Genomic DNA, 18,375 nt, shown 5'->3' with positions numbered 1-18,375 from the left:
ACATTACTGAAAACAAGTTGGAAATTTATAGAAATGTGTGTGAGCTCCTCTTGCATCTCACATCTGCACCTCTGTCACGTAGCTAGACAGCGTAGAAAAGTGATTCCCAACCAGGAGACACTTGGAAATATTTGGCCTAACAACACAGGTTAGGAACCACTGGTGTAAATTAAAAGTGCACTATTTCACATTTCCCGATACTTGCATGCATCTCCCATTTGTTACCCATATTGATAAGACCTAAATTTGTCATCCCAGTTAAGGAGACAGAAAGGGGTTGGCGGTATTGAGTGCAAATAAATGGGTAATTAGATGAAGGCTGACTCAGGCCAATTGCAGCTTTGTGTGTCAGGGTGGGGATGGAAAAACAGACGAAGCACATCTCACCCGGGTGTCATAAAGCTTTGCTTTATGGCCAGTTTGTGTAGCCTCGCAGATTAAGTTCAAAGAAACACGGCCAATCTTTTCTCCATGCATTTTAAATCCGGTTTCTCCTCAGCTGGATGTATAGATCAATTCTTTAGGCTGTGGTGAGATATCCCTGGTGTCAGCAGCTATAGGGCAAGCTACAGGAAGTATGGGGAGGACTAGGTGTCTAAAAATACATTATTAAGGGGACAATTTGGCCTCAGATTTAATAGTACTACTCACAGAGCACCATGACCAATCCACTCAAATTGCATACTTTCCTTCACTCTGGAGAAGCTTTCTTCAACAGCAAAAGCATTAAAGCCCATTCCTCCCACAGGGGTACAATTGCAGCCTCCATAGGAGGAAAATCACAGTCAATCAGTGATTCCTCCATAATTCATGCAATGAGTTCCTCCTCAGAAACTACTTCCAGCATTTATCTCAAGAGAGCAGCTCTACATGGAAATAAATGGCCCTGTGTCTGGAGATGGCACGCTTCCTTTCTCTGTTTAGACACAAAGAGCAATTTCAAATGGTGGAACTGGCAGAGAACCTGCAGCTGTCTAATCACCAACTATACTCCACTGCAGACAGCTGTTACAGCTGAATGATCTTGGTTTTATTCTTTTTAGGTTCAATGTTAACTCAAAATTAAACACAGTGTGAGCAGCATGTGTTCTTTTGAGCCCAAAAACATATTTGTTAGTAAAGACACATCATAATGATTGAAATTTGGCGGAAAGACAAGACACATACAGAGGGATTTCAAGATAAAAAACGATGGATTTTGTACCATTCTCTGTTTTCAGGACTACAAATCGACTCCCCTTTTGTCTCAGATTTGAAAAGGTTACAGAAAACACATCAAACAAATGTGGTTTTGAGATTTCAGCAGCATGGCAAATACTTACATATGAATAATTTATTTTAAAAAGTCTAGAAAATATAACATTATAGTTACAGGGACAAACAACACATCCAGCACATCACATTTGCACACATTGCAACAGTTTATCAGTATTTACAAAAAAAAACTTGGTTCTATGAGAGCCATCTTCACATTGAATTCAGTGCGCTGCAGAAGATATTCTTCCTACAACGTGACATTTGAATCCTTTTACAAAATGCATTAGAGACACTTAGAAGGCAAGCCCTATAATTTCTTAATTACATCCCCCTCCCTTGTGTGTTCGATTTAAAGACTGTTTGTGTTTTATTGAAGGGGCTACCGGAGGAGTTTTGGGGTCTTTAGTCAAAAAAGACTTGACCCTCTCTGTCCTAATAATACATTTTTCTATGATCCAACAAAAGGAGTGGGGGAAAAAATGCATGACCCTTCCCAACAATTTATAGATGTCTTCTATTCTGGTTTGCACTTGGCAAAGATGTACAGATAGTCAGTGTTTATTTTACAAACATGACATACATGACTAACCTCCAAACCTCTAAACCAGTATTCACATGAAATAAAACAACAAAACATTGAGAACCGTTCAACAAAGCACACTTGGGAATGACAAATTCAACACGTAAACTGGTTGCTATGGACTTGGTACCAGGATTCCTCAGTCTTTGTATATTTTAGCATAGGTAAAGCTGCCCAAATTGAACATTATCCAAAACTCCATTTCTCAAATTGTCAATTTGGTAGTGTCCATGCTCTCCTTCCTTCTCAAATGATCAGAAAAAGTTGTTGTTTGCACAATTAATCAAAAATAATCACCGGAACCGAAAGGATATTTGATTCGGGTATGGGGTATGGCTTTGTGCTCTCTGTGAGTTGTGTATTTTCAAAATAAAAGCTTGTGTCTGGTCCACTATGTTTTTTTTCAAATTGTCTGGCTGACTAAACAGGGAGGGACCCATCTGCTAGTGATGGTGGGTGTGGGTGTGGGGTGTGGGGGTGTGGGGGGCCACTGAGAGAGCTACATATGCAACCAACAAGTCACTTTAAAATGTAGCTGTTTTCACGAATACAGAAGTTGGGGGACCTTCCCCTAAACTAAAAAAGTTGGATGACCCTCCCCTCAACAAAGAATAGGAAGACACGACCCTCCCGTTTTTGTCCGGTGGTCCATTCCAAAAATACTGAACAGTCCCTTAGGGTCAGATTTACTCTAAAATGGTACCTGGTACTGTCTTTCTCCCCCTGTTTAAACACTGCAATTATGAGAAAATTGAATCCTAGAAAAAAAAAAAAAAAACTTAATCACATCGGGATTCAAGAAGAGTTTTCAATCAACGAATACAGCTATGATGGACTTAATTCTGGATTAATACTTTTTCCAGCATCACACACTCTTGACATTTGGCACTTTTAATTTCTTTAACTAAACCATACAAGGTGATTTTAGTTTAGGCATTACTGAAATAAGATAAATTACATTCATGTTATCAGCATCCTGACAAAGAGGAAAGTCAACTGAAATAAATAAATAAGTAAATAAATAACGTGAGTAACGTTTTTTCTACCACGTGACTGGTTGAAAGGTCCTGTGTTCCACTAAACTGTGAGACAAGTTTCTGAGTTCAGCTGCAGAGTGAACCTGCTTGTATCCCAGCAGAGCCAGAGTGTCGTTGCACAGGATCTGCACGGTCCTCACGATGTCAAAGCCCAGACGAAGCCTCCAGCTCTCTGCGGTTGCCCTGGAGTCTCTGGTAGTGGAGTACCTGTAGTTCCACTCTGACGGAGACACCACGTTACTGTTGGTGTTCTTTGCAATCCACATCCGCACCCTGTCCTCCATCTTCAGCCCTACAAACCTGTAGATCTCAGTGGCTTTGTCCTTTGGGTTGAACGACAGGTCCTCATACCGCACAAGAAGGTAGCGTCCACGCAGCCATGCCGGTCTTTGCAGGCCTGTTTCTGCAGAGGCAGTCATGTCCTTGCAGGTGCTGGTGATCTGCGTCAGGTCCACGTATCGAGGCTGCCGCCCGGTTGCGTTCCATATTTTCCAAGCGCGGAATTGATCTGAAAACGCCATAATGCGTGAGGCGAGGATGGCTCTGGGGTCTCTCACGAGGTGGATGATCTTCAGGTCCAGGCGGGGATCTTCTGTCAAGGTGCGCAGGTCTCCCACCTCAGGGACCCGCACAGTTTTAATGGCTACGTGTTCCCTTGACAAACATGACATGGAGGCTAGAGTAAGGTTTAGGGCCCTGCACTTCTTAGGACACCACGTTTCATCCGGCAGATCAGAGGCCGCTATATCCTGTCCTTCCGAGCACACGGGAGGGGAACAGAGCGCGTGGCTGGAGCTTCGGCGGAAGTAGGAGCTTGTGACATGGTCCTGGGGCTCCGGGCGGATGTAGTTCTCCATGAAGTGAAGATCACAGGTGTACAAATTGAGGAGGAGGTCCCTGTACGCTCCCAGTAGGGCCCGGCGGTCCAGGGTGCGACGCAACCTGCTGCTGGAGTTGGTGAAGGCCTGTTGGACATGGTAGAGAGGTTCAAACACATAGAAGATCCCTGGGTGCTGGTTCAGGAGCTGCCCGGTGAAGGAGGAGCCACTGCGCGTGGTGGCAAACAGCAGGATGTGCTTCCGAGGCGACTCAACTGGCATCCAACCGTCATCACACAAGGCTCTCCATCTGGAGTCTTGAGGCAAGAAACAACAAAGCCACGTCGTTTACATGTCCAACTCATATTATGTGATACTGATATTGTATTGTGTTTTCTGTGAAATAACACATTACATAACCTGTTTAACCCGTTTGACCTAGATTCAAGTTCTGGTATAAGAAGAGTTATTTCACTTACTTCAGAACAGTTGCTTCCACTCATAAACGTGAAAATGAGTTGGTTTTCATCATAACTTCAGCTCAGAAGAAAGTAAACTACTGAACCAAGCCAATAAAGCTTGAATAATTTAGAGAGTAAACATGCCTGAGTATGTTGCTTGTCTGCCGGTGGTTACTGAGGGGGTTTATGAAATGGCGGATCTCTAAATATAGCGCCAATAGCTAACGTGTAATTACTGCTGATGAGGACTTGATTGCAAAGGGGATGTTACTGTCGTACACAGGAGTTCGGCACCGGCGAGCTACAGCTGCGCTATGAGAGGGGATTAATGGAGATAAATTGGAGGATAATTGTAAAATGAATTACACATATTTCATTCCTCTATCCTCTCCGCTTGTTGGGAATTCCCTCATTTAATGATGCACTTTCCGTTTTCCTTTTCCTTTTCCTCAATCACATTTTTGATGCTGGCTCCTTCTTTAATAAAACTCTTTGCATGAGACTTTCTGCTGAAATAGTACTAATATTACACTTTGTGTGTGTTTCTGTGTATTACATGTAAGGGTCTACACACGTTTGTATTAATACAATTTAGGTTATTTTTGTCATTTTTGCAATTGGCTTAATATAAACATATATCTATATGCAAAAAACACATTATGCTCTTCTGTCGCGAGGCAGGACAAATACTGTACGTGGGCCAGTTTTTACTGGCTTTACCTCTGTGGTGTCTGGTCTGGCAGCGGTAGGTTCCCTGACAGGGCCCGGACAGAGAGTCCCTCAGGGTCCGGATGGCCGTGTACTGGACCCCAAGAGACGCACACACCAGCAGCAGCACCGTCTTCCAGGAGCACTCCATCCTGCCCCCCTCCCTCTGGCTCTACATCCTTCACGCTGAAGCCACCGGGGAGACAGAGACACACAAAATGAGATTTCATTTTGGTGCTTTTTCTCAGGCGCATACATGTACAGCTCACACTTCTTTACGCCTGCAGCCCTGTGCTGATGGCTAATGAGAAGATTTTGCTGGAGCAGTTAGGATTCCTGCTCAAGGGCACTGAAACAGTAGAAGGTAAAGTATGTCACGTTAACTTTTTGGGAAATATACCATTAAAAAAACTTCAGCCAGCTAGCTTGGAGATTGTTGAAACAGCTAGACTAGCTTGGTCCAAAGGCGTACCTTTAAAGCTCACTAAAATAAAATGTTATATCTCTTTTTTTAACCATACAAAAACAAAAGTTTTTAAACTTTAGGCTTTGTGAGCTTTGGACATGCTGGGAGACATTTTGATTACCTTCAGAGAGTGCCAGACTTGCTGTTTCCCCCTGTTTCCAGTCTTTATGCTAAGCTAAGCTAACTGGTTGCAGCTTCGTTTTATCAGGAAAAGAAATTAAGAATGTCTACCGAAATGTCAAAGTATTCCTTAAAAGCACATGCGTTTGTGTTTCTTAAAAAAAAATGAGGTTGCTCTCTTTCTCTCTCTCTCTGAGCAGAGCAAACAGACATCACCTTTTAGCGCTTTTATCACAGTAAAGATCCCAAGATTTCTTCGGCAGAAAAACATGACTCAAAGGTCAGACTTCTACTGGGAAATGGAAGCAGTAATGTCCTTATCTACAATAGCTCCACTATTCAAGATGGCACACAGTTGCATAATTGCATTTCATTTTTGCTTTCCTCTCTTCTGGGTAATTAAGCCTCTAAGCCCAGCAGAGAGCTACATAACCGGATGAATATAGCTGTCTTCACGTAGACGAGTGGAGAAGTTTCCTTTGTACGCTTCCGAGTTTTTCGCCACTGGGCATGAAAGAGCAAAGGGAGATGTGATTTTCCAAATGGATTTGGAAAAAAGGTGCTGCCATCCATTTGTCCCTCCCTACCAAACTGATGGTAGGTAATCACACAACATCCCTGGGCGCAACGTGTGTATCCATCACTCACTGAGGCAATCATCATCCTAACCACAGGTAAATATATACATCATATTACCGACAAAAAGAAATATCTTGCTTTCTCACCCTGTTTCTGTCAATATGTCTCTCTCCAGTCTCCCTCTTTTTCATTAATTATGTTTATGTGTCCCTGGAAGACTCATGTCCTCAGGAATGTATCCCACTGAGTTCAGATCGGCTTTTGATGTTCCATTAATCACAAACAACGCAAAACCAAAGACATCTACTCTGTGGGTGAGGGGAAAGAAATCAAGATGACATCATGAGCCATTCTGTTTGAATGCGGCTAAAAACAGCAATCACAGAATGAATCCATCAGGGGGAGAAACTTTTGTGAGCTGCAGACAAAATGACAGAAACGGGGACTTGCTAGGCCACCGTTTTTTTAGAACAACTTTAAAACTGCTCAGCCTGTTTGTGCCTTTGCTGAAGGACAGGAGAAATGGATGAAAAAAGTAGCGAAATGGAAGCATGAATTACTGCAGATAATGATAAGCTTTGACCAAGCTTATCATGGGGGAGGGAGGGGGGGGGGGGCTGACCAAGGCTGACCAAGGCACATGATTTGATTCCTCAATGACAGGTTTGGTTGTCCTTTCCAGTCGTGATCAGAGCTCAGAGCCTCCTTCGCTACACGCCCTGCTGCCCTCTGGTGAATGAGGACAGATGCTTCAATGGATTAAAGCAATTTGATTTGCAAGTCCTCCTTTCCCCCTGGCTTATAACCCCCCCCCCCCCCCCCCCCCCCCCCCCCCCCCCCCCCCCCCCCCCCCCCCCCCCCCCCCCCCCACCACCACCACCACCACCACCAGGACTCACACCAGGAATAATAGACACTCTGTCAACAACTGGAAGAGGACTGCAAGCTTCAGACAGTTTAGCTTTTGTATCCCTCAAACAACGACAATGCTTACAGGGGATAAAAGCCTAGGGGAAATAATCAACCAAAGATAACAAGGTGCGGTGCACGCCCCTCTGGCAGGTTTGAGTTGTAAATTCAGGCGTTGCTGCTGCTGAGATAACAAAGCTAGCAGCTGCGAAAGTATTGGACTGCATGGCGCAGGGAAGGCAGGTGTCTCTGTGGAAAATAAAGGCAACAAATGAGGTTAGAAGTAGGTGATGAGGGTGGGAATGAGGGATTTGGGGTGTGAGTGATTGAGGGATGTGACGGTGCCAAAGATTTTTCTATTAAGGCACCTTGGTGTGTTCACAGATCCTCTGAGTGAGGCGATGTATTGGCAAAGCCTGGTGATCAATCCTGAGAAACAAAGAGAGTTGAGCAACAGTAGCAGCAGGAGCTTCTAGCTTACAGTTTGTCTGTCTCGCTCTTTTCTCCCCTCTATCTATCCACCTTTTCCCCTTCTCCTTCTCTCTCACTCCAACACCACACACACACACACACACACACACACACACACACACACAACCTACACTAAGAGTGCCACAGGCGGAGAGCAGAGCCGAGCTGCTGTGGCGTGCAGATGAGCTGCATCTGTCCCCGGGCTACGGAGGAGCTTTCTGTGATAGGGAGAGAAGATGAATCTTGTCCTACAGAATTCTTACAGCACACACACACACTCACACACACACTGAGTGAAGGCACTACACTATAAACAGGGAGGTAGAATTAAGCAAAATGTCAACACTTCTTCTTTTTTACAAACAGCACAAACAAGAACTGAACACAAAGAAACTGTGTTTTTTAGGTATTAAATACAACTGCATTTCTTTTAAGTTGAGTGTAATACAGGACAAAATAGATGGATTAGACACCTGCAACTTCTAAACTCACAACGTTACTGTAGGCTAGTTCAAGTTTCAGTAGCAGTAAGATTTGTGAAGAGCATCCACTTGCATCTGGAAACCTTAAAAAAAACATTTTCAGTAATCGATACCAACATAAAGTCAATTTAGAGCACATTGGGTTAACACTTTAAAAAAACTGAATTATTTTATAAATAATGATTTATAAATTAATATCACTACCCATGTGAGCCCATGTGGAGACTTCAGTAAACTCACTCTTGAGTAACGGAGGCTGTGTGGAGATATAATTAACTGATCTTCTTATCCTCATTAACGTGATATGCTACTCTCTGTCGGATTACAGCATATCTTGTTTGTTAGGTAACAGTTCGGCTGCTGCTCGCTGCGCGTAAAATGCGTAAAAACAGCTGAAGAAAAAGAAAAACCTTACCATCAACGCACTCGATCCGATTTCTTCGGCCGGTCTAGTCCTCTGCGCTGCACCTGTAAAATGGGAAGTGTGTTTGTGTGTGTGTGTGTGTGTGTGTGTTTGGATTGAGCGCTGCTGCCGGCGTGTCCAGAGCCGAAGTGGATTCAGAGCTGGAGATGCGCCATGGATTGAGAGGCTGCGCGAGGAGGCATGTGTCTCCCCTCCGGAGACCACACAGGCTACTGGAGCTCAGTCTCTAGATTGGATGCAAGATTGCCTCGCCGTGCATTACGCTTTGATGCCGTAGGGTACGTTTCACTGCGTCTTAGAAATGCGTGTGATCTTACCAGGCAGGAAATAGAACCAACATAGTGGGATATAACTCAAGTTCAACTAAATTGCGACCCTGCTTCTGTTGCCATGATAATGTAATTTGTTTGTTGGCAGGGGCACCAACAGGAAATTGGGCCCCCTCTGTGCTGTTACCTAACCGTGCCATCAAAAGCTTTACATAACTCTAATTAAACACTGTAACAAATGTACAGTAACTTACTGGCAACAATTGGCCAGAAAGTTACTGTGAATTATTTTTACAATAAAGGTAACTTCTATATACAGTATTTAATGTATTCACTGTAAAATACAAAACAATTAAACACAACACAAGTTAAAAAAAGTAAAAATACAGTAGTTAACTTTACTATTTACAGTACCAGGGCTATTTTGTGATTTCAACTGTAATAAATAGACTTCTGTGATTTTAACTGTAAAACTTAGGCTACTGTGATTTTGTCATGTCGACAAGGTTGTGATGTAACTTTACAGCGTTCTACTGTAAAAATCATATACAGTAGTGTTACTGTGAAATCTAATGTACATAACTGTGGATTTCACAGCCATTATTGACAGCGAAGGCTTGCAACTGTTTTCTGCTAGTACTACTCAATACTAGTACTAGCACAGTATTTACTGCTGGTGATTTGTACATCATACAACTTAGGTGCATATATGCCAACAACAAAATAAAGAGGACATGTAAAATGGAATTTGGACGTCCGGGTTATTCTAGTGCTACAAAACAGATAGTTTTTTTTCTGTCATTAGACATATTTAATTTCCTTTTTTTGATTATGGTAAACAGAGAAAGAGAGACAGAGAAATCCACATAGACTCCCTGCAATGATTCTGACTGGCATGTCATTGAACCCAATGTTCACCTTCTTTACTGGGACAGGGAGCGGCACGGGGGGGGGGGGGGGGGGGGGGGGGGGGGGGGGGGGAGTTTGTCGACTGGGTTGACTGGGGTTCTGGTGACTCATCTATTGTTAAGTCTGCTAAAATGGGGCAGGACAATGATTTAATATAAATATCTTGCTAAATGGTGTTTAAATTGAGGCTAACACTAGCCTGTAGCTAGCCTATTTCCCTATGGACATTAAGCCAACAGGTTAATACCACTCACACACTATAGGCTACCCACCTTTCTTGGTGAAAAACTTGGTTACAGTTGACACCCTTTCCTTTGTCTTTCCTCTATCTTTTATCTCTCTTTTCTTTTTTGAAAACCAGATTTTGATTTTACGTCACTTGTTCTGGCCATCTACCGACTGCAACTAGACAGTAGCCCTCATGTTGGCTTTGGGTCAAATCTGACCTGTTAAAAAAATGTCAACATTAGAAATATCAAATAACTAAATAAAATAAAAAACAACAACAATAAAGCACCCACATAGCTTAAAAGTGTCAAAAATGTTGGAAAAAGCGATAAGAGTGCTTAAAAAAAAACGGGACGGGAAGACAACACAAGGGTTAAAGAAATGGACCAACAAATCCTGTTGTTCTGGACAGAGACCAGTGAAGGATATTAGAAGCTCTTTTCCGATGAGTGCTGAGCGATACTGTGCAGCCTCCAACTGAGCTTGATGACGTAGATGTGACTTGGGCAACCAGTCTGAAAGTTGTAAGTCTTCTGGTAGCTGTGCAAGAGAAATCTCAATCATTGTCAATCAGCAGAGACAGAGAGGTAGGTATATGTTAGGAGATAACATAGGCACAGGCAAATTATTGCTTACTATCATTGTAGTTCACATTAGTTATTAAACCTAAACAGCTAATGGAAGTCCAAACTGCCAGCGAGCTTCTCCTGAGAATACGGTGATTCCTCTACAGTGCGACAGTAGGTCGTTTTAGCCTATTTTAACAAAAATGTCTGCTACAGAGCCATAGCATGAGCTACAAGATAATGGAGACTTTTATACATTGTTGTGTTTCTTTAGAAATAAACAATGCACAAATAGAGTCTTTAAACGCTTCAGATGTAAAGTTATTTGCTGTCAAAGTGGCGGCAAAATGAATGGGAGTCAATGGAATGCTATTGGCAGGTTAGCATCAAAATGGCCCCATAGAAGCTATGCTTAGCGGAGAGGCTCGCCCCCTTGAACTAAACATCGTCACTGAGTGCGCAAAGGCAGGACCAAACCATTTCATGCAGATACAGGGGGGTGGTCGGTCAATATGGATGGTTACTTTTGGTCAATGGGAATATTTAACAAAAAATATATACACTGAATGATGATGGTTTAATAATTTTACGTGAGTTTTTACCTATTTTTAAGGGCCCCGACCAGTCATGGGCCCTTGTAATTGTCTAAACTAACCCCCCCCCCCCATATGGCGCCCTTGTTTGTAGGTGCAGAGCAACCCGAGATGTAAATTTCCTGGAGGCAGGTTCCATTGGCTCCAACCAGGCATCAACAACCACTCCCCACCATGAGTGTCAATTATCCTTCTCTGTCACTGTGATGCTCTCTGCAGGGTTTCTCACAACAAACACACACACACACACACACACACACACAAACACACACACAAACACACGCACCTCCCATTATATTACACTGGCAAAATGACCTCTATTTTTCCTCTTTCCAGTGAGGATGACTGTTATCATCAGATGTGTGGCCCACTCCTCACTTTGCTGCTCACTCCGTGGTGTGAAGAGACGGGTGCCATATCATTGGGCGGGGGGGGGGGTCACTTTGGGGTCAGACTTTAGCCTGTGACAGCTTCATTACTCCTGGAAATGGGGGTCGGTTCTGTTTGCGCTCTATCAGATTTATCTCCTGCTGTGGCAGTGTCACGCTGGCGAAAGTGTGTCTTTACTGTGATTGGCAGATAGATTGGTGAAATAATGTTGCCGCTGTGGCTTCATCTCAGTTCTCACTTGTAGTATCATGTCTACTGTTGGATGATCCAGGCCTTAAACCTTCTATCAGTGGGTGATTAATTGCTCCAAATGTTCTGCCTTCATAACCTGTGTTCATACCTTTCAGCAAGTGTAAGTTATTTCAACACAACAAAGACAGGAAGAAAATGTCTCAGAAAGGGGAACTAGAGGGGGAGGAAGTCCTAACTGTACACCAAACAGGCGTTTTCTGGTCATAAAGGGCTGAGGCAAAGGTGGCAAATCTCTTCCTGTACAAGCACTCACAAAGGACGACAAGCTGCTCAGAATGCCCAGTGAGTGGTACAAGAGGTTCCTCTCCTCTGCACCTCTGAGTGTGCTGATCCCTCGCTCTGCCTGCCAGCAGCCTTGATTCCCCGTCTCCCAGCAGCCAGACGCCTCCACAACTTCTCGGTAAGATTTGAAACAGGCAATAAGAAGGAGTGGAATTTTCTGTAAGCGAAAAACTGAATCCTCCACGGGCCTCCCTGTTTAGCTATACCCACACTTCCGTCTCACCACGCACACATGCAAAGAACACAAAATCGTTAGAGATTTGGAGCGCCTTTCATTTTTTTCTTTTCCAAAGCACTCAAACGTCTCACCAATCTATACTCCCAATATCTCTGTGATCCACCCCATATCTGATGTTTAACATCACAGCAGTCTTTCATCATAAAGTGGATGGAAATGCTCAGCTGAAATCTCTCTGCTGTTCGGGATAACCTTGTTGCTTCATCTCACTGACTGTTTTTCTATATCTGGGCTTGCCTGGCAACTTCTGCACCTTCCACTTTCTTTTAAAGAAGCGATCCGTCAGTCAGATTATCTGTCAGTCAGTTCATTCCAAGGCAAAGCAGCGCTGAAGCAGGAATTTTTGCCTGGGGAAAGCTAGTGTTTCTAACTCCATCTCACTTGAAGGGGTGAAAAAAAAAATTATTCAGCCCTCCCTTGCCATAAGTGCAATAAGCAGGTGAAAAGAAATCTCATTTCACCCACTAGTGTGCCAGCAGAGACAGCTAAATTTAATTCAGCAAACGACAAGCACAGGGCACACTTTCTCTGCTTTTTACTGCGATTGCACCAGCAACATCTGATAACTTCTCCAGAGTTATTGTGGCTTGGGCAGTAATAACACCATGCAGGCACAATTATTCAATTCAAATGAAGAGCTTGGCACTTTTGAAAGGCGCTTATTTTCTTTCTTAGAAGAGCAGTTTGATACCATGGTAAATATATGGCTTTAGCCAGCAGAACAAAGACTGGAAACAGGGAATATGTGTCCAATGTCAGACTATTTAAAAAAAATTTAGATTTAAGGTGTCTTTATTGTCATACACTGTAGTACAAAATTACATTCAAAGTTCACAGCTTAAAAACTGCATTACAGAAATAATTAAAAACACCATAGAAAAGGCAAGATATTGGTTACATGAATGGAAATAAATAAGGTGTGCAGAGCATGTAGAGTGATAAATATAAAGTTTATAAATAAACAGAAAAATACAATCTAGATAATGAAGAAATGAAGTAAATACAATGTATAGTACAAAGTAGGGTATTTTCTTTTATATAATTTCTGCTCTCAAGCTGTGAGAAACCCAATGTTTTTTATCTGGATTCCCCCCTCCCCCATTTGTTTGGTTGTGCCTCGTATTTCTTGACTTAATGGGAGGTCATGGTTGGATTCAATGTTGCTGACCCCCCCAATCAGGTTTGGCGTCTGTTTGACTGCTTATTATCCTTAAGACCGCAGAACTCCTGACTGGGAGTAAGTCATATAGGGAGAAAAGCATCATCTGGCAGAAATTGGTCCACGCGTAGACAATCCCATCACTGGCTGTTTTCTATGAAAACTCCTAATCCTCAAAAGAGTTGGACCATCTTTTATAAATTAAGGTTTTCAGCTAACATTTACCCAGCCGTGGTTCCCACCTTGCTTGCCAGTTTCGAAAGGCTTCATTTATTAAATTTAGGCGGGAAAGGGTTGCAGATGTGCTTTGCTGCCGGCAGAGTGAGAGAAATCCGGTGAGTGACACATGGGATGATGAGAGGAAGGAAGAACGTGGGACATGAGGGATGAGAGAGAGAGAGAGAGGGAGAGAGAGAGAGATCACAGCAGAGAGGAGGAAAGGAAGAGCAGGAGGGGGAACGAGACAGTTTACACACACCATCTGTGCATCTAAGGTGTGGTTGTGCTGGCTTGCCTTCACAATGCACGTCTGCGTGATTGTTTTTCAACGAAAGATCTCTTGAATATAGATGGTCTCATTTTCACTCCGCTGTCTGCCAAGATCTCCCAATTTTTATTATTTCATCTGCACATGAGCGAGCAAGTCGGCTCTGCTGTTGTGTTGTTGATCCCTGCTGTGCACAAAAACAAAGTTCTGCATCTGAGCAAAGACTTGTAATTATTGTCTGCATGCGTGCGGGTAGCTCAACGCCAAGTAATGATATTAAAACTTTTTTCTTGCTTTAAAGTTTTCTCCTGGCACCTATCAAGGCATTTATACACAACTCTTTTACATCTTATATGCCAGCGGAGCCAATTACAAGTAGCTCTTTTTGCTTGCAAGAAGACTCAAATCAAATTTCCCTTATGATGCCTTACACCAATGCATGAGGAGGTAGATAAACTAATTTGACCTTGTAAGCATCACGAAAAGAGTACAATCACAGGAATCACAGAACCAGAATGCTTAGGCTACTTGTGATGCACCTTCTGCTCTCCAACAGTTTCCTCACGCTGGGGAGTTGAAGTTTTACAATTTGACAGAGAGCGTTTCTCACAGCATCTCAGCCCCACGACCACTAGCTCCTAAGTTATAGACTTTGAATCAAATCTACTGGAAGCCTTTGAGACTTCTGCAGGAAAGTCAGTTTTATTGAGGGCGTTTGCTCGGTCCTGGTCTCGCTTGGATTGCCCCTCTGAAAATAACAGACATAAATTCCTGCGTGGCTGCGATCCAAACCAGACACCTCCCCATGTCTGGGTAGTGTGCATTAGGAAAAAAAAGCCCCAGTTGGCATGTCTCCCTTCTGCCTCTAACATCATATTATTATTTATTTTTTTAGACCCAAAGACCTCCCTCTGCAACCGTTATTCCCCAAAGCTCTTTTGCTGTGAAACCAGCCCGTATGCAGTGCTCTCTGGTGCATAATTGGTGCTATTAGCACAATGCATCACACACTCTCAGACCTAGTGGCTGGATAGCTGCAATATCAAGGTACCCTGCTTTCGCTCTCTCTCTCTCTCTCTCTCTCTCTCTCTCTATCTCTCTTTGCTCTTCTTTTGCTCTCCATCCCACCAACTGTTTCACACTCGCAGGGCTCACAGCCATCACATTTGTGGGAGTAATGGGCCTGGCAAATTGCAGCAGACCGGGCCTCAGCAGGCTCAGCCCGGCAGCCACCAGAGAACGCCGAGCAGACGTGCTGATTCTACAGAACATGGCCCCCTGATCTGACAGCTAGAGCTGCCCTGGGAGGGAGCCGAGCAGGGATCATGTTAACATGTGATTTTGATCGGTGTGAATAATGGACTAGTGTGTGTGAGGAACTCACGATATTCTATACATTTGGAGTCTCGTGACATGTCTTGGTTTGTTCTGCAGAAGTTGTACGAGCCCAATTAAAACACAGGGGGCTTGTGTCAGGTTACACATGACATGGCGCGTCCACATGATACAAGTCTTCCATGCCTCTCCACCCCCTCTACGCAGTTACTAGTAGCCACGGTAGCAAAGGAGGACCAAGAGTGTTAAAAAGACATCTTCCCTCCCTCGAGTTTCTGCGTGGGAAAGTCACCAGATGACTCAATCTTCTGAACGAAGCCATACTGAGATATTCAGAGAGAGTTGAGTGGATCTGATATTCTGAATTTAATAATAATTTATACTTTATTGATCCCTAGTGGAGATATTACACTTGACACTCTGTTAGTAATCACTACACCGTTCAGGACTGAAATACACACATGCTCAGGACCTATACATGCACAAATGGAGAGATGTCAGAGTGGGTGGGCCGCCAGCTTGCCCAGGACCAAGCAGTGCTGGACCAAAGTGGCATCTCTCCAGCTACCGATACACACTGCTTACTACTGGGCCTTTGGGGGACTTGAACCGACGACCCTCCGGTTCCATACCCAAGTCCTCACGGACTGAGCTAATGCCACCCCAAATAAGCTGTGTAGCAACTCATTTGGCAACGGCTTGCATGTAACGGACGTTCATTATTATCAAAAAGTTACATAACACTCAAACACACGTGCTGTCACAGACAGCATGCAGTTATAACACGCATTCCCACGCGCACACAGATGGTCTAAGAGATGCCCTGACAATTAAGCCCATCATTTTCAAGTGTCTGACTGCAACAAACCGAAGGAAGCCCGCTGCTGGATCTTGCTGTTCTCTGAGCCGTGCTGATTCCTCGGCACTCTGTCGGGCCTCCTGGGGATCTTTCTGTGTGACCAAGCCCTTTCTTAATTACACCTGAGAACAGCGAGCAGCTGCTCCTCTTCCACATCTGCGTCTCCATCAATCAAGCATGTAAAGGGGAGTACGGAAAGCAAACTGGCAAATATGGAAGACACTCGCTCACTCCTGTTTCCATCTCTTTCACTTAGGCCTATCTGATTCGTCTGGGCTTTGCAAGTAGGGAACACAAGATTGTGTATCAAGTAGTCAGCTACACTTTGACATCAAATCTGGCTGGTTTTCTGTTATTTTGAAAACAAAGCATGACCCTGTGGGAAGCAGGATTATTATAATAAACTAAAACTGAAACAAAAGTAGACAGTGAAAAACATTTGAAGAAAACTGATTTGTCTCAGCACCACATTTAAAAATAATAACTATCCCAATTTACATTGCACTTATTGCACTATTGCATCTATATTGTTTCTGTTTAGAGTGTGTATTTATTAGTGTGTATAGGTTAGCTTTTTTGGGGGGTATGTGTAAGCTTATTGTGAGCATTGAAAAACTTATATGTGTCCTCATACCTGGCAAATAAAGCTGATTCTTTTTCTGAAACTAAATGAAAACTAAAACAAAAGCAAAAAATAAAGTAAAATGACATTGCCTGGATAAAAATCTTTTATAAAAATAAAATAACACTAACAAAACTACTATTTCACTACCAATACAAAGTAGACAGCATAAATTCCCATCACATTTGGACTTGAAATTCCCGGAGAGGGTGCTGTTACTCTTCTAACTCAAAGGTATTGTGTGTCATTCATGGCTCAAGTCTCTAAATATGGCACCCATAAAATGGGAGATAATGTCTGCAGGGAGCTCAGAACAGGTAGACTAAGAAAAGGTTTCCAAAGAACGGCAACATTGCGATTGCTTGGCCTCCGGTATTGCTGCTTGCAGCTTTCTGGAAAACTGCCCTTCCTCGAATCCTGACCAATACCCCTGCCACGACATAGAGCAGGGGTCTTCAACGTTTTCCAGGCCAAGGACCCCCAAACTGATGGCGAGATGGAGCGGGGACCCCCTAATTATATATATTGTATAAAATTGTGTTATATCAAACTGGTCCTATAGTGCCATGTGTAAATGTACCTTGTTATTGTGCATTCAATATTTTCGTTACATTACTCCATATGTAATACACTCTATTACATATGGAGTAATGTAACGAAAGTAATTTCGCCCTGGGATTATTAACGTATTTCTGATTGTGATTCCTCGTTGATGGGACAGGTGTTGTGAATGAAACGGTGCCCAGCTTGAAAGAGCTCCTGTGTGTCGCTGAATGTGTGCATTGATGACTGAAAGACATCTTCTGCCTCCATTTATCTGTTTACTACAGTGTGTTGAATTCATGTTAATGTGTATTTAAAGACATTTCAATTAGTGGAAAAAATTGCAGTTGGGTGGGGGGGAATTTAAAAAAAAGTCTAATCAACCAAAACTTTCGCGACCCCCATGCAGTACCTCCGCGGACCCCCTAGGGGTCGCGGACCCCCTGTTGAAGACCCATGACATAGAGTATACACCTCATTTGCTGACAGCTAGCTATTTAGGACCCGACTATATCCTGCTGTTGTTTGGGTTCTGCTTCAATTTAACCTCTCAGGTCTCTCCTTCTTCATCTGATGTTGTACTGTAGCGAGCAATGAATGGTTGTCAAGGCAATCGATGGACAAACAAACAGACAGACAGAGACTCCTTCTATTTTATATCTCTTTTATAGAAACAACACATATAATAAAATAATAAAAATGAAAACAATTGGTTTAGGGGTTTCTGCCCACCTGTTCACAGCCGCAGCTGCAGTTTCATATATTGGCCCAGAATGAAATTAAGAACGACGATGGAATTAGATTTAGTGATTTATACTGTATATATACCAGCTGAGCAAATATTTCCTCAAAGAAACCACATTTGTTCTTTGAATGTATTGGCAGTGTTGTGGAACATAAATATTTATCAGGGCTTCAAAAGGTTAAGTGCGTGGGAGTAACTGAATCTTGCAGCTGAAAATATTGCTCAAAACATAACATCTCCAGATTGTGTCGGAAGATGGAAAGTTCAAGAACACACCAGCGCCACTTTGCATCATAAGGCAACATTAAAGTGGTTTTGTGCGTCACATTTTGCAAGAATTATCAGCAAAATTAGCCTCATCAATATTGCTGCAGCTTCACTCGTTGCATTTTTGGTATGCAAGAGGGCAGACTGTTATTTGAACCCTGCATTTCAAAATTAATGTAGCAAAACTGCACTAAAGCTCACCTATTAACCCAATATATTTGTGTACATATATATATATATGTATATATATATATATATGTATGTATGTATATATGTATATATATATATGTATATGTATGTATATATGTATATATATATG

The 18,375-nt window shown here is 42.9% G+C and overlaps 2 protein-coding genes across 2 annotated transcripts in view; both read right to left on the bottom strand.

The window, feature by feature from the left end:
• Positions 1-2,369: 2,369 nt before the first annotated feature.
• Positions 2,370-8,664, bottom strand: si:ch73-62b13.1 (uncharacterized protein LOC100002270 homolog). The gene is made up of 3 exons (XM_034878411.1): positions 8,304-8,664; positions 4,874-5,047; positions 2,370-4,009 (listed from the first exon to the last, which is right to left on the bottom strand). Exons 2-3 carry the CDS (start codon positions 5,010-5,012, stop codon positions 2,880-2,882), a joined length of 1,269 nt encoding a protein of 422 aa, XP_034734302.1. The 5' UTR covers positions 5,013-5,047; positions 8,304-8,664; the 3' UTR covers positions 2,370-2,879.
• Positions 8,037-18,375, bottom strand: part of LOC117948630 — a 14,835-nt gene continuing 4,496 nt past the window's right edge. Inside the window, exon 3 of the mRNA XM_034878393.1 lies at positions 8,037-8,048. The gene's annotated coding sequence lies outside the window, so the exon portion shown is untranslated. The remainder of the gene's footprint in view (positions 8,049-18,375) is intronic.

The sequence above is a fragment of the Etheostoma cragini genome, chromosome 8 (assembly GCF_013103735.1).
Source record: "Etheostoma cragini isolate CJK2018 chromosome 8, CSU_Ecrag_1.0, whole genome shotgun sequence".
NCBI lineage: Eukaryota > Metazoa > Chordata > Actinopteri > Perciformes > Percidae > Etheostoma > Etheostoma cragini.
This window is presented reverse-complemented; position numbering and strand designations above follow the sequence as displayed.

What these genes read in the sequence shown, in the direction of transcription:
- si:ch73-62b13.1 (XM_034878411.1), bottom strand. Translation starts at nt 5,012, where the DNA reads ATGGAGTGCTCCTGGAAGACGGTGCTGCTGCTGGTGTGTGCGTCTCTT. An exon ending in CCAGACCAGACACCACAGAG is followed by an intron (nt 4,010 to 4,873) that starts GTAAAGCCAGTA and finishes TCTTGCCTCAAG; the next exon opens with ACTCCAGATGGAGAGCCTTG.